Raw genomic sequence first — 13,454 nt, 5'->3', positions numbered from 1 at the left:
TATGCGCATCCTCGTACCCCAGATATCACATCTCTGCTTCTTTGCTGAAATTGTTTACATTTACATAATGAAAGCACAAAACAGAAAACCTTCCAGTTCCACCGTGTACCCGCAGCATGTCACAACCCATTAATAAATTCTAGATGGGAGGAATTAAAAGTGACATCTCTGGAAAAAAATGTTACCCTAATTTACCATCAAAGAGCAATCTACAACAAAACCGAACAGCTGAACCACAACTGCGGACGCCTTTAACCCTTCTGGAGCCGGTTTACTCGCCCAGCAGTTCTGTAGGGTACGGCCTCCCCAGGAGGAGGGCTTCAGGCACTGAACTCATCATACTCTGAACCAGACCGGATAGAACAGTGGAAGACACCTCCTCTGAGCAATCTCGTACCAGCTGCAAGGTCGGACTGGATGTCTCAAAAAGCCTTTTACCAGGATGCTCTTATTCCCAAAAGTGCCTCAGGCTTCTCAACAAACCCTGCTGCGAAGTGGGACTCGCAGCCCCAGACCCCCTTTTTGGGCACAGTGTGCCATAGGTTAAGAAAAATAAACAACCTGAATATCCCAAAAAGTGTCAGCCTCCCTAACCACATTATAATACGAAATAAGCCTTTTCCATGATTTAGCTGAGCATTATTTCCAGAGACACAGGAGTCCTGCTACAATTTAAACCTTAAGGGACAAGTGCAAGTGAAATAAGATGATCCCCACAACCCTATTGTAAAGCCTCCCCTGGATTAAAAGCAGCTGCTGGCTTTGGCAGGCTGCAGATGGACTCAGCGCTGCCTCACCTCTCCTGGCAGCCAACGGCGGAGGGAGAAACAACGACCAACAATTTCTACAGAATCTAAGTGCTGCGCCTTCAATGTTGAAATTTAAATTCATAAAAGACGAGAGAGGGAATAACAGAGGAAAAGCAAACACAAAGAAATAATTCTGCTGAATGGATGAAATACTTTATCATCTTGTCCTGGCTGATGATTGACCTATTACAAGAAAAAGCTTCAAACACCGTATTTACGGCCTTGTTTGAATGTTGACTGGATTTGCCCTATGGTTCAAAATGAGATATACCATTCACAGACCTAGGATAGTCTTGATATACATCTCAAAAACAGGTTCAGAGTGAAATGCAAATGGGAGGGAGGTTCCGAGACCAACTTAGAACTGAACTAACTGAAGTATCCCAAATCTGTCCAATTTCTGGACGCCAGAAGAACAGGAAAAAGGATGATGTCCTGTATTCGATCAGCAAATCCAAACCTGACCTTGCGGCTTAGTTTCTAGGTCAGACCTATAAACTAGAGGAAACTGGCCGTAAAAATATCACATTAAATTTACTCTCCGGCTGGGCTAAGACACGCACTGATTTGAGAGCCCTTCTGTTTGGAGAGGGAGGCATCCCAATGGGCTGACGCTGCTTGCTAACTGTACTTCTCCAGCTACCCCTGTTGAAAAGAAGTGACAAAAATGAAGAAAATGAGCCACAGAGCCAGGCGACAGGTCCCCCTAGCCCGGCTCAGCATCCCCGAGGGCAGCCACTCACAAACACCCAGAAGAGAAGCGGGGGAAGAGGGCCAGCGGTGCCACCGAGCGCAGTCACGATGTGACGAGCTGCAGGGCCGCGATTGCCCAGCCTGAAGCTCTTCCGGGCTCTTTCTGCCCGGTGCCTGCTGCCCACCCGTGACTTACGTTAGCGGGCATGATGAGGTCCTCAGTCCTACTCCCTTCCTACAAACCGCTGTGACTCATCACGCTCTTACCACATTACACACTCCCCCCTCATTTGCAACTGAAGAGTCCTGGTCCACCTGACTGCGAGACTCCTGCAAGCCTTTGATGCTCATTTTTAATTTGGTTATCATTAATAATTCTGTATCATCAGCAGACTTTGTCATTTTACTATTCATCCTTTTCTCCAAATAATTTATTAGGAACTCCACTGAAATTCTCCTTCCCTTTGTTCCCTGTCTTTCAACCAGTCGTTAACACCAGAAAACAACCACTCCTTATTCTTCAACAGCTTCTTTTCTTTAAGAACTTCAGCAAGCTTTTCCAAAGCCTGTACAACACTGAAGGTACTGTGACAAGTTATTTACGTGATCACTGGCTCCTGGAAATACCTCCACTAGATTTCCGAGGCATGCCTCTTCTCTTAAGAAAGCCATGCTGACTCCTCTCCTGCATCTGCCTACACGCCTGTCGCTCAGCTCTCTACTGAAGCTTCACCCAACGAGTCTGTTTTCGAAGTCAGAGTGCTGATCTGTTCCCTGAAGCCCTCCAGGAGTCATTAAAAAATGTCATCTTGTTTTCCACCTTTCATTTCTCTGGCACTGACACCAGTCTAAGCACTAGGTCACGCCTCACTGCTAGTCACTTGACAGTTTTATATCTCGGTTCCTTTAAAATTCTTGGATAAATATTATCTGAAAAGACTTAGAAGTGATAGTGTCTTGTATAGATTTGCTATGCAACATCTAATGACGATTCATCTGGGTAAGGTTCCTCAGGTCGGTAACACCACCACATCCCCCAAGAAAATCTCCAGTCTCCATGACAAGTGCCAAGCTAGAGAAGCCAGCAGGCCTTTGGCTGTTACCTCGTAGCCTTTTTGCACCTCACCCATCTCTCCCTCTCCACACCCTGCCGCAGGTTTCTTCCTTGTGATTTTGGAGAAGTTTTTGTTAGTTTTATGTCTTTAGCTAGTTGTCTCTGAGAATTTTATTTTGCCTGCCTTACCATGGTTTTACATTTTCACTGCGCAAAAAGGTCAAACTCCTCTCCAGCTTTCTCATTGAGATGCAACACGTAGTTCTTAGCAACTCTTGTTACCTGCCTCTGCCTTTTAACAATGTCAGCTTTTTTGTACCTCTTTAGACTTATGTAGAAGTCCACAACAAGTTGCTTTTTCAGACTAAAATGCAAGGATGGATCCTCACTGAGCAGAGCTCTCCATCACTGCTTTGGTTACCTTTTTAAAGAGCCTGATGACATCCTCACTGATCTGCGACAGCCGGACGATGACATTGTTCATGAAGATGTCATTCAGGGTGGCGTGATCTCTGCTCTCCCGCCGGGTCTGCGTCAGAACCAGGTACCAGCAGTTCACAGGGGAAAGGAGGTGCTGATCTTTCCTAGGGAATTGGAGGAGAATAAATCAAAAAGGTCAAGCGAACAAGTCAAAAACACATGCAATTTCTAAATGAATGCTGACAGCATATTAACGCTGCCTTCCTCCACTGCAGACATCCAGCAGAATCTGAGTGTGAGCTCCTCTTGGCTGCCTCCCCTCCCCAGAAACCACTGCAGCATCCAGCCAAGCACCCGGGGGCTGCTCAGCGCAGCTCGGCGTCCCTCTCCAGCGCCACAGCCTCCTCCGGCCGCACCGCTCCCGACAGCCCCGTCCCACCGACCTGCGGGCAGGACACCCTGCTGCAGCATCTCCTGCTGCTGCCACCCCTCGCCGCGCCCTCCCCAGGGCCGCAGTGGTGCAGTTCTGCGATGGAGGTGACCGGCGCACCATGGACTCTCCACCAGCTCAGACCCACATCCTTTTGGCAGACACCGCGGAGTCATCGGTGCCAGTCCAGTGCTGGCCCAGAGCTGCTGACCCAACCAGGATGGCGGTGCGACCCGGCAGACACCCCATGCTCAGACACACCACCGGCCGCCCACAGCTGCGCCTCCTCTTCGGTGCAGGAAAGGTGCTTAAATATCTCTGCCAACACAGAAGCTCCCAGTCCAAATATTACACACAAGGGTTTCAATCAAGGCAAGGAATCCACATTCTTTGCCTCAAGCTGCTCTCTCCCGCAGCTTCGTCCTTATTTACCAGCCTCCCACAGCTGCCAGTGGCAGGACAGAGGGTTTCTGTGCAGGGGAGATGGATGCTCTCATGCTGACCCTGGGCACACCGCCCCCCACATATATCTATAGAAATATATATATGGATCTTTGCATGCCATCTGCCCTACACAGCCTAATTTTTCTGCCCTACCTTGACTTCCCAGGGCACCCACTGTGCTTTCTGGCCCACTGCTCTGTACTTACACTTTATAAAGGTGTGGTCTGCAAAAGGTCAGTTAGCAACATGAGGGTAATACAGTGCAGATACTCCAGGCAACAGCTCTGAAGGACCTGAAAATGTGCGAGTCAGAGACAACACAAGAGCTATTCCCCTGCTCCAGTCAGGCTGGGAACCCATCTACAGCCCCGCTCCCATTTCCAGGAACCTCTTTTGGAGTTTCTTTCAGCCATTCGAGTGCTTCCCCACAGGGACGCCTGCCAGGACACGAGCCCATGTACCACATCAGACCCTTGCTAAACCAGGTGCTTTGGAGGATGGTACAGGAGAAGAGACATCCCTGGCAATCCCTCCCTTCAACACTTTGTAAAGGAGAGTTCTGCTTCTTTTTTCCACTTTGTGCTCTGAATATGCCTGTCACTTTCATTTCAGAAAAGAGCCCATTTGCCACGCAATGTGTTGTACCACATTCAGGCCACTAAACAGTCCTGGAGAAAATGTTTTGCATCCAACATTAACACGAAGTGTCTGTGCACAACATGAATACATTCATGTATGCTGAATATTTACGATGGTCTTAACCCAACTTGCGCTGCAGACAACAAAGAGATTGCCATGAGCCAGAGCAGGTGCCGGGGCGGCTGGCGTGAAGAGTCCCCGGGCGCCAGGCTGCATCCTCAGAGTCAGCTCGTCCCTACCTGGCTCCGCTGGTGAGACCCTCCCGAGGGGCATCCCGAGACCCTGACTCGCCTGGAAGCCAGAGGTGGTCAGAGAAACTCTCTTTTGAGGGAAATTTCAGGAAACATTTCATACTTCATTAGAGCTTAACTAATTTTGATGTTTCCACCTCAACACTGAGAGAAACCTGCACTGCTCCCCGGGTACTGCTTCTAGCACTAAAGGAAATTCATCAAAACGGAATAAAAGTCTCCAGAAATGATACAAGTGAAACAAAACATTTCACCTTCTCCAACTGAGACACTTTGGGACGGATCCTCTAAATGAGGCAGCCAAGTGACTTGTTCCAAATGTTGCACCTAAACCATTTTCTCTGGTCAAACCAACACCTTCCTACAAGACGTGCTGGTTCCACAGAATCAGCCCCTTTTGGGGGAGCCCTCTCCTGCCACCATCCTGCCTGGGCAGGTCTCCCCATGTGCCCACAGCCGTGTTCAAGCCCCAGAGGCTTCTCCCTCCCCAGCACCTGAAGACACCGGCAAGCTGATCCGGGGAGCGCCCACAGCTTCGCCCAGACGGGAGCTGGGTCTGCTGCGTGCCCGGGCTCGGCAGCCTGCACACACCGACAGTGCTGGCAACGCAGTCGTGATGGAGACGGGCCTCGGGCCCCTGTGCTCAAACAAAACGGACCTTCCCAAAGTCCTGAAAGCAGAAAGCTAGCCCAGGCTCACTGCAGCTACGCTGCGCAGCCGAAGCCTTCACACACATACTCCTCCTCCTCAATGTTCTCAGCCCCAGCACCAGGGCTGGCACAGCCCACCTCAGCACTGAGCCCGTGGAGAGGAGGGCATGGTGACTCCAGAGAAGCTGCATGCACGCCCAGACAGAACAACCCCATATAAAAGCACGAACGAGTCCGTCAGCCCCGAATCACCCGGAGCAGCCCAGCAGCAGCACCATGGCAGCCACCGCTATTAAGGGTGGGCACAGCCTGCTGCACATGGCTACGCAGGGACAAAGGAAGAGCTGAGGAGACCGTATTTCTTAAGAGTGTCAAAAGCCTCATCAGAATAATGACATTCATGAGCAAGCTGGGGAAGCAGTGCAGATGAACCTACTAAAGGGCAGTCTGGAAGGAAAATATATTAAGTCTCTCTCAATGCAGACAAGACAGTGAGGACTAGGCAGAAGCGTGCACTGAAATCCAGCTGACCCTCTTAGCACTATCAATGCTACCACTAACCACCGGGCACTTGTGCCTGGGCATTTTATAGAGGTGGGGAATCATCGTCACCTGTAGACAGTGCTCAGCACAGAGCATCCTTCCCATAGCGTAAGCGCTATAAGCAATGGGAGAGGCACATGCACACAGCGAGCTCCATCTCTGGGGGCTCCATCTCTGAACTTCCCGATCCCACGCTGGCCAATTCCTTCCCCAGGACAGTTATCCCCCATGCATGATACAGCAGCACCAGCCCAGCACCACACAGCTGACAAGAAACAGTCCGATGCAAAAAGAACATTTGAACGGCAATTCATTTTCAGCAGACTTCCGCATAAGACAACAGTAAAGCCTTGCTCACGAGGGACCAAGTAAACAGACTAAATGGGATTTAGTAATATGGAATAAATGGGATTTAGTAACGTAACAGCAGAAATCACTGCTCTTGCAGCTGAAAAAAAAAATAATAAAATCACAAGGAGTTAGAGAAAGAAAAAGACTGTAAAGAGCCAGGAAGAGCTTAGTGCATCAGACAGGCAAACCCCTCAGTTTTCTGGGGAAGGAGCTAAACAGTGGCTGTAGTCTTTGGCCACTGAATTGAATGACACTCGTTTCATCTTGAGCAAAGGGCTGCTGAGAGACTATTTTATGGACACCGCTGTCAGAAGAAGAGACAGAGACAAATGCTATGGCCAGGGAAGCAAAGGAAGGGAACTCAGCTGCACGGGAAGCAGCCAGGACCAGCTCCTCCGGCAGCAACGGGACGGGGGCCTTCACAGGAGCCTTGAAGGCATGGCCACCAGCCAGTCAGCGTAGCAGCACGAGCCATGTACCCTTGCCACAAAACACTGTCACCTCCAGACTTAAATTCTGCCTTGAGTTTGTGGGGTTTTGGGGTTTTTTTTCCAGATTTTTTTTGTTTTAGCCAAGCTTGAGAGTGTGGTTAAACTGAAAAGAAGCTGCTTTTGGAAACTTGCGCATATTCACACATTCATGGATTTTTACAATTTTCATCAACAGTTTGAGTTTCACACAATTCCAGCATCCAGTTCATCTATTTCGAAGCTTTGTTTCAAAATATTTCCACTATGGATTTGCCTAGCTTCAACGCTGTATGGACGTGTAAACAGAAAACACACATACTTCATTTTTAAAAACTGCAATAAATTAGATTTCCAGAAACTGCTTCCAAGTCTGAGCCTGTAAGCAGGTCTGTGCGCTATGTGAAACACTCTGACATCTAAGGATCAGACTACATACAGAAACCAGGCTTTATAAAAATGGGCCTACCATTATTTGCACAATCAAATCAGTGGCTGAATTCAACCTCTTAAAAAAAAAAAAAATACCCAAGGGGCTTGACTCCTTCCTAGTCCCTGATTCGTGCTTGTATTGTACTGCTCAAAGAAGTGCATAGTAAGTCTAATTTGGGAGCACAGGTCAGTAATTTTGTGGTGAAAGTCTTGGAAAAAGAAATTTCTGGTTCTTTTTGTGAACCCTGCACAAGGTCACCACTGATGCTATTTAGTTTACTCCACTTTTGGACTGTGCAGCTACAATCAGTGTTCGAGGCAGTCTCTGGCCCACCACTTTGGTCCGTTTTCCCCCTGGAACCACCTGCTTACTTGAACTGGTGCTCTCTGGAGCTGCGTATCTTGGAGGAGAAGCGCTCAGCCAGTTTCTCCAGGCTCCTGGAGTACTCCAGCTCGATCTCGGCCTTCCTGCGGAAGAACTCCTGCAGGTCCTGCAGCAGCTGCAGGCGCGACTCCGACTGCTGCTCCAGACATTTGAACTGCTCGACAAGCTGGGTTCGGATTTCTGCACGCACACAAAAGAGGGGAAGAAGAAAATACGTCAGCAACAAACACTGCCCAGGAGCGTCGCCTTTCCTTGTCGCAGAGCGAATGGCACAGGCACTACAGAGCAGGCTCCCTCGCGAGCTCAAGGCTTGCTACAGCCAACAGATATTTTTTCCAAGTGAAAGCTGAAGAATTTCATTCACTGGTCTCACATTAAAACCTTCTTCTTTGTCAAAATAAACAACTGCGTAAGTACACAGAGACCAACCCTCAGGGCTTCTCAACTGCCTTTCTGAAACTAGAAAGCGATACTTCAATTTATCTCATACCACCTGAAGTCCTGTATTCCTTGCATATAATCTTAACATACTGTTTCTTGAGAAATGATCATTTGAATACCGACAGAACGGCTGAAGCGGCCTGAAGGGAGCTGGCACTGTAATCGCATACTCCTCCGACCCACGGCCCCCGCCAGGTCAGCTGGCAGAGCAAACCCCTCTTGGACTCAAAGGCTTAAAAAGTCTTTCAGACCCTCCAAACTCCAGCTCACAAAACACCCCAGACTTTATCTGTTCCAGGGTTTTTTTGCTTTCTTATAAGAACCTTCAGACGCCGTGACAGATGCGCTACAACCGCCCAGCCTTTGCGGCAGAGGGGCTCTGCGTGCCCGGAGGGAGCGGAGCCGCAGCCCGGGCGGCTGCAGCTCTGCCGCGGCATCGCCAGGGCTGGTCCTGCAGGGAAGGGGCAGCCTGGGAGCAGCAGACAGACCAGCACCGGCCCTGACCTCACACCGCCCGTAACCGGCCACCTCAGGCACACTCATTCTGTTCAGCACATTCAGATTTAATGTTTAATGTTTCTCCTCTTTATACTCAGAATTGTATCTTCGGCCTTGGCCAGATGCATTTTGAGAGTGCATCTCCCCCATGGCCAGTTTGCTGATGACACCAAGCTGAGCGGTATGGTGACATGCTGGAGGGATGGGATGCCACCCAGAGGGACCTGGACAAGCTGTGTGAGCCTCATAAGGTTCAACAAGGCCAAGCGCGGGGTCCTGCCCCTGGGTGGGGGCAATCCCGTGCAGCCTGGCCGGCAGAGGCAGCTCCCAAGGGACTCCTCCAGCTGCTGGCGCTGCCAGCCCCACCGGACCACGGCCACCTTCAGCGAGAGGTGCCAAGCCCTCGCCTGCCCTCCTGCGCTTCAGAGGGTGCTCGGCCATCTACAAGGCTTACCAGGCGGGGACTGCGAATATGAGCTCTGGGTGACTTTCTGCCTGGATTTTCTGCAACAGCAAGAGCTGAACTTTCTCAGAGTTATGGTGCAAGGCTGCAGCACACTGAACTGTCGCTGTCTACGCAACAGGGGGACTCAGCCTGTACTAAGGAGGAAGTCCTGAAAGTGGTAAAGCTCTTTGGCAAGAGGGCTAGAGCTCATCCTTCGTTCCTTCTGCAAATCCAGCATGGCAAGGTGACAAACAGTAACTAACCCGCAAAAGCCACAGCAAACTACAAATACCTGTACTGCCTGAGCACACGCACAGGAGATCTGGGAAGTAACTGGGAAGCTCAGTGACCTGAACCAAGATGATACAGTGGTGTCATTCCAATGTGTGAAATAATCTTGAGTATGCATATATATATACACACACACAGACATATATATACACACATATACGTATATATGAAAGAAAGTATATATATATATACACGCAGGGCAGGCTAGCCTTACTGGTCCCCTGCCAGCATCAGGCTGTCCCACAAGTTCACAGCAACAGCAAGGTCCTATCCAGACAATCATTACTTCATACGGGATACTGAATTGATAAATTAAGAAATGATCATGCAAAGCACTGACTGAAATCACAAAAGATCTATGGACAACTTCAAGCTCTTTAAATTTGTGAGGATCCCACGTGGAGGGGGTTAAAATTGCCATTATAAGAATCTGGTATTTTTCAACATTTCTTCATAGAACAGCTGTCACGCGAGACCGACCCACTCGCAGCCCGACAGGTGAACTTGGAGAGCTGCAGGAACAAGGACACCTGCAGCTACCTCATTACTGCGTAATTTAACGATGGCAGTAATGGGACTGGAGGCTGCAGGCTGCGTGAAGGTCACCTAAAAAGCAAAAGCTCCTTGGAAATAACGAATGCTGAAAACTCCAAAGTTAATCAGTCACCTTACATGAGATCCTCCATGGGCACTGCTTTTACACCATTTCCTTTATGTTCTTGATACTTTATGAAAGGATAGCACCATCATTCATAAAAATGCATCTGAGGCTCATACAGAGTCTGGGTGCAGGACTCTACACCCTGCACTTGGCCACCAGCAAAGCTATTTTCCGTTCCTGAAGTCTGTCTGGGTAAGTGTGTAACCACCTCTGCAGTAGCCAAAGCTCTCTAACTCGTTCCTGACCAACGTCCATCCTGTCTGCAGACCGGAGGACGCTGGACACAGGAGTCGGAAGGGCTGAGGCCGTGGGCAGAGGAGGACAGGTGATGCACAGCAGGGATGTTCAGCGCGACTGTTGCCTCGGTCAGGGCTCCCCTGGGACTCGGGGCATCGGCTGCGCACAAACATCAGCCCTCGCTCACAGCTGAGCTGCAGAACACCCTGAAGTGACAGACAATTCCACTATAGAAACAATGCTAGAAATACCCTTTTTAAAAAAAGCACACCAAAACCCAAAACCATTATATGGCTGCTAAAAGAATGGAGAAGAAGAAATTAAATTCTTGTTGCAAATGAGGTCTCAGAATGACTGGTGTCAGTGTCTTGGTCTTTATTCGTGTAAGAACACAAGCAGCATCCTATTCCTACCGCATCCAGCACCAGGCCAAAACACACTGCACCCCCCACAAACAACGCTGCTTCTCCACCCCCTCTGCTTCACATCTGCACTCATACACAGAAAATAGATTTTTTTCCCCTTGCAATGGCACTTTCTGCAAGGGCAGGAGGAATGCCTTAATGGCACACAGCAATATTTACCCCAGTTTTGCTACAGAGATGCAGGAGAATGCCTGGAGAAGCTGAGTGGGCTTCCAGAAAGCAGTACTCGGTCACCACACCTGAAAGCTGGTCCAGCCCGTGGTAGCTGTGCTCCAGCATTCGCTGGGAAACAGCCTGGGCTCCACGGAAGGATCACGCGTGCGCAGCGCTGCAGCTCTGACTCCATCAGCAAGACTGTGCTCTCAGGGGCTCTGCGCCATGCGAGAGCTGCGATGCCTTCTGGGAACAACAGGAGACAGCAACCTACGCAGTCCCGGCTTCCGACAGCTCCCTCCTCTCCACCCGAGCGCAGCCAGGACGCGAGATGCCAGGCTGGTGCTGTCACCCACCGCGCTCGTCACAACGGCTTCCCGGGGTACGGCTCACCTGCCAGCACGCAGCGCTGCTGCGCGCACACCCCCTTTCGCAGGCAACCTGCTTCCCCCTCACACAACTCCTGGGGTTAACGGTGGCACTCGCTGGAGCTGAGGGTGGCAAAGAGCAGCCGCCTTTGAATTAAGCCTCTTAAAACCCCACTGCTACGTTCCTATAGGACACAAAGGTACCAGTTTCATAACAAAACGTTTTTAAAATCTTATTTCCCTGCTGATGAGAGTTTCCTTCCCACACAAGGTCAGTGGAAATTTCAGTACACCCCATATGGATTTTACATTCCCACTCCTGCTGGTGCCAACACAGGACTTGCTTTACAGCTCTCCGCTTTCCTGAGCGAGTTTGATCTGGATTTTTTTTTAAAGAAAATTAAAAAAAAAAAAAGCCACCACAGATTTGATCTCTAGTTCTCTTTTCATAGTGGATTACAAGCCGAGGTGGTCTCCAGAACAGCTCTTAACAATGCACAGAAATACAACAAATATCAATAACACTTCTTCAATCTTTCTAATTTCCTACCTCTTCCTACTTTTTTTTCCTCGGATGTGAGTTCCTGCTGCTCATCTGACCTTTGTGCTTGGCACACAGATTTCTCCTTGACTCTTACAGGGGTCACTCGAGGCAGTTCAGACAACACCAACAAACACAGAGACTCCCCGAGGCTCCCATGGCTTTCACCACCCCCTGCTCAGAGCAATGGGAACGCGCAGGTTGTGCCTGTCGGAGCTGCCACCAGCAGCCCCCGCCACCAGCCCAGTGAGGGTCACCACGTCCTGCGCACGTGAGCCCAGCGCCAGCCCCAGCTCCCTCTGCCCCATCGTCCTGCGAGCGCTGGCTCTCCCCAGAGCCCTGGTGCCAAGGAAGACTCAACGGTGGCACGACAGTCCCACTGGCTGGTGAGGATGCTCTTGGGCATCCAGACATCAGCAAGGCACATTTTGACCTTCATCAACAGAATTTCTATTTTTTTCCCCACTCCCATAACACGTTGCTTTGACACCTTCCAGGCCAGTACCACCTAAGTGCACGGAGGAAAGGGCAGCCTCTCCAGACACAGAGAGCCCACTAGACACGACCCTAAAGCCACTCAGCTACGAGCCGGCACACAAACAAACGGAGATGGCCACTGACCCCAGGAGCTGTTGCTGCATGTTAAATGGAAAAGGTTTGCAGCACAAAACAAAATTAAGGGCTGCTGGCATAATTAATGCAAAGACAGAAGCAATAACAGGGAAAAGGACATTCCTCAGTGTTCCAGAGGTCTCCGTGAGTCAGCCGCTCACAAACACAGCCCCCAGCAGCGCCAGCATTGTCCCTCCCCTGCTTCCATCATTACTTTGCTGCTGCATTTACAAGGCACCCTCCTTTCAACTAAAATTAACTTGGTCTTAAGGAGCCTTTTCAGACGATCATGAAAGACTACAGGCTGGCAGAAAAGCCTTTTTCCACCCTTCATGCCTGCTGCCTAGGGAACGGGCAGGAGCACTCGGAGGACATCCATTTTCTCCTGGAGACAAGCCCCACAGACGGTGCAGCCACCATTTGCTGTTTGATCCCAACGCCTTCCACCCTCTCCCTTGAACCCGGCCTGCCCACGCACTGGAGACGGACAGAGCGGATCCCCAGCAAACCCAAACCCAACCGGCCTCTAGTAACATCCAGGGTGACACCTCGATGGGCCAGAGCTGACAGTCCAGGCCGAACTCGCGCCGTCTCTACCAGCACTGTTTGCAAGCAATTTTCCAGCCAGCAGCATTAGCATGAGCTACATCCGTCCTATCCGTCATGGGGGATTAACAGCCTTTTAATTATAACCTTCAGCTGAGTGCCAATTATGTTTTTCACATTAGACAAATATTTCTTCAGTGCCTGACCCCAAAACCTTAAACTCTGGAAGACAGAGCTAGAAAGCAGAAGACACTCACAGGAAGGGATTGCTAATTGTGTTTCTGTAATTGGAGGGAGGGGAGTCATCTCCAGGCATTCGACTGACGTGCCTCGCGGAGAACTGGCTCTTAGAAATGACTGGAGCAGGACGAGCCCAAAGCACAGGCAATTGGGAACAGAAAAGTTCACGTTTTCTTGGGCTACGGTAAGGTCTACAAAGAAACTGTTAACAACCTGATGGGTACGCGCCATCACTCAAGGATCAACCCCTCCACTCCTGCGCTCTGGCAGCGGGTGAGCAGTCAGCAGCAGGTGTGGGGCAGGGCTGCCCCCACCAGCGGTGCGCCCAGAGGGACAGCCACAGCCGCTGCCCACGGTGGGGGGACGCAAAGCACCCACCACCCAGGCGGGCCAACACGTCCTACAGCAGGAACCGCTCCCCGAGCGCC

General features: G+C 50.3%; 1 protein-coding gene across 5 annotated transcripts in view; it reads right to left on the bottom strand.

Annotated features, from left to right (window-relative positions):
* The window catches only part of SRGAP3 (SLIT-ROBO Rho GTPase activating protein 3), a 122,095-nt gene that overhangs the window by 56,029 nt on the left and 52,612 nt on the right, over positions 1 to 13,454 (bottom strand). For all 5 annotated transcript variants that reach the window (XR_010072840.1, XR_010072839.1, XM_063348425.1 and 2 more), the window contains exons 2-3: positions 7,556 to 7,748; positions 2,978 to 3,140 (exon numbers count right to left, since the gene is read on the bottom strand). Coding sequence is in view for 3 of the 5 variants with exons in the window: in XM_063348425.1 (XP_063204495.1) it covers positions 2,978 to 3,140; positions 7,556 to 7,748 (356 nt within the window). In the remaining 2 variants the exon portion in view is untranslated. The remainder of the gene's footprint in view (positions 1 to 2,977; positions 3,141 to 7,555; positions 7,749 to 13,454) is intronic.

The sequence above is a fragment of the Chroicocephalus ridibundus genome, chromosome 10, assembly GCF_963924245.1.
Source record: "Chroicocephalus ridibundus chromosome 10, bChrRid1.1, whole genome shotgun sequence".
NCBI classification, from domain to species: domain Eukaryota; kingdom Metazoa; phylum Chordata; class Aves; order Charadriiformes; family Laridae; genus Chroicocephalus; species Chroicocephalus ridibundus.
The sequence above is the reverse complement of the archived record's forward strand: the minus strand, read 5'-3'. Positions and strand labels throughout refer to the sequence as shown.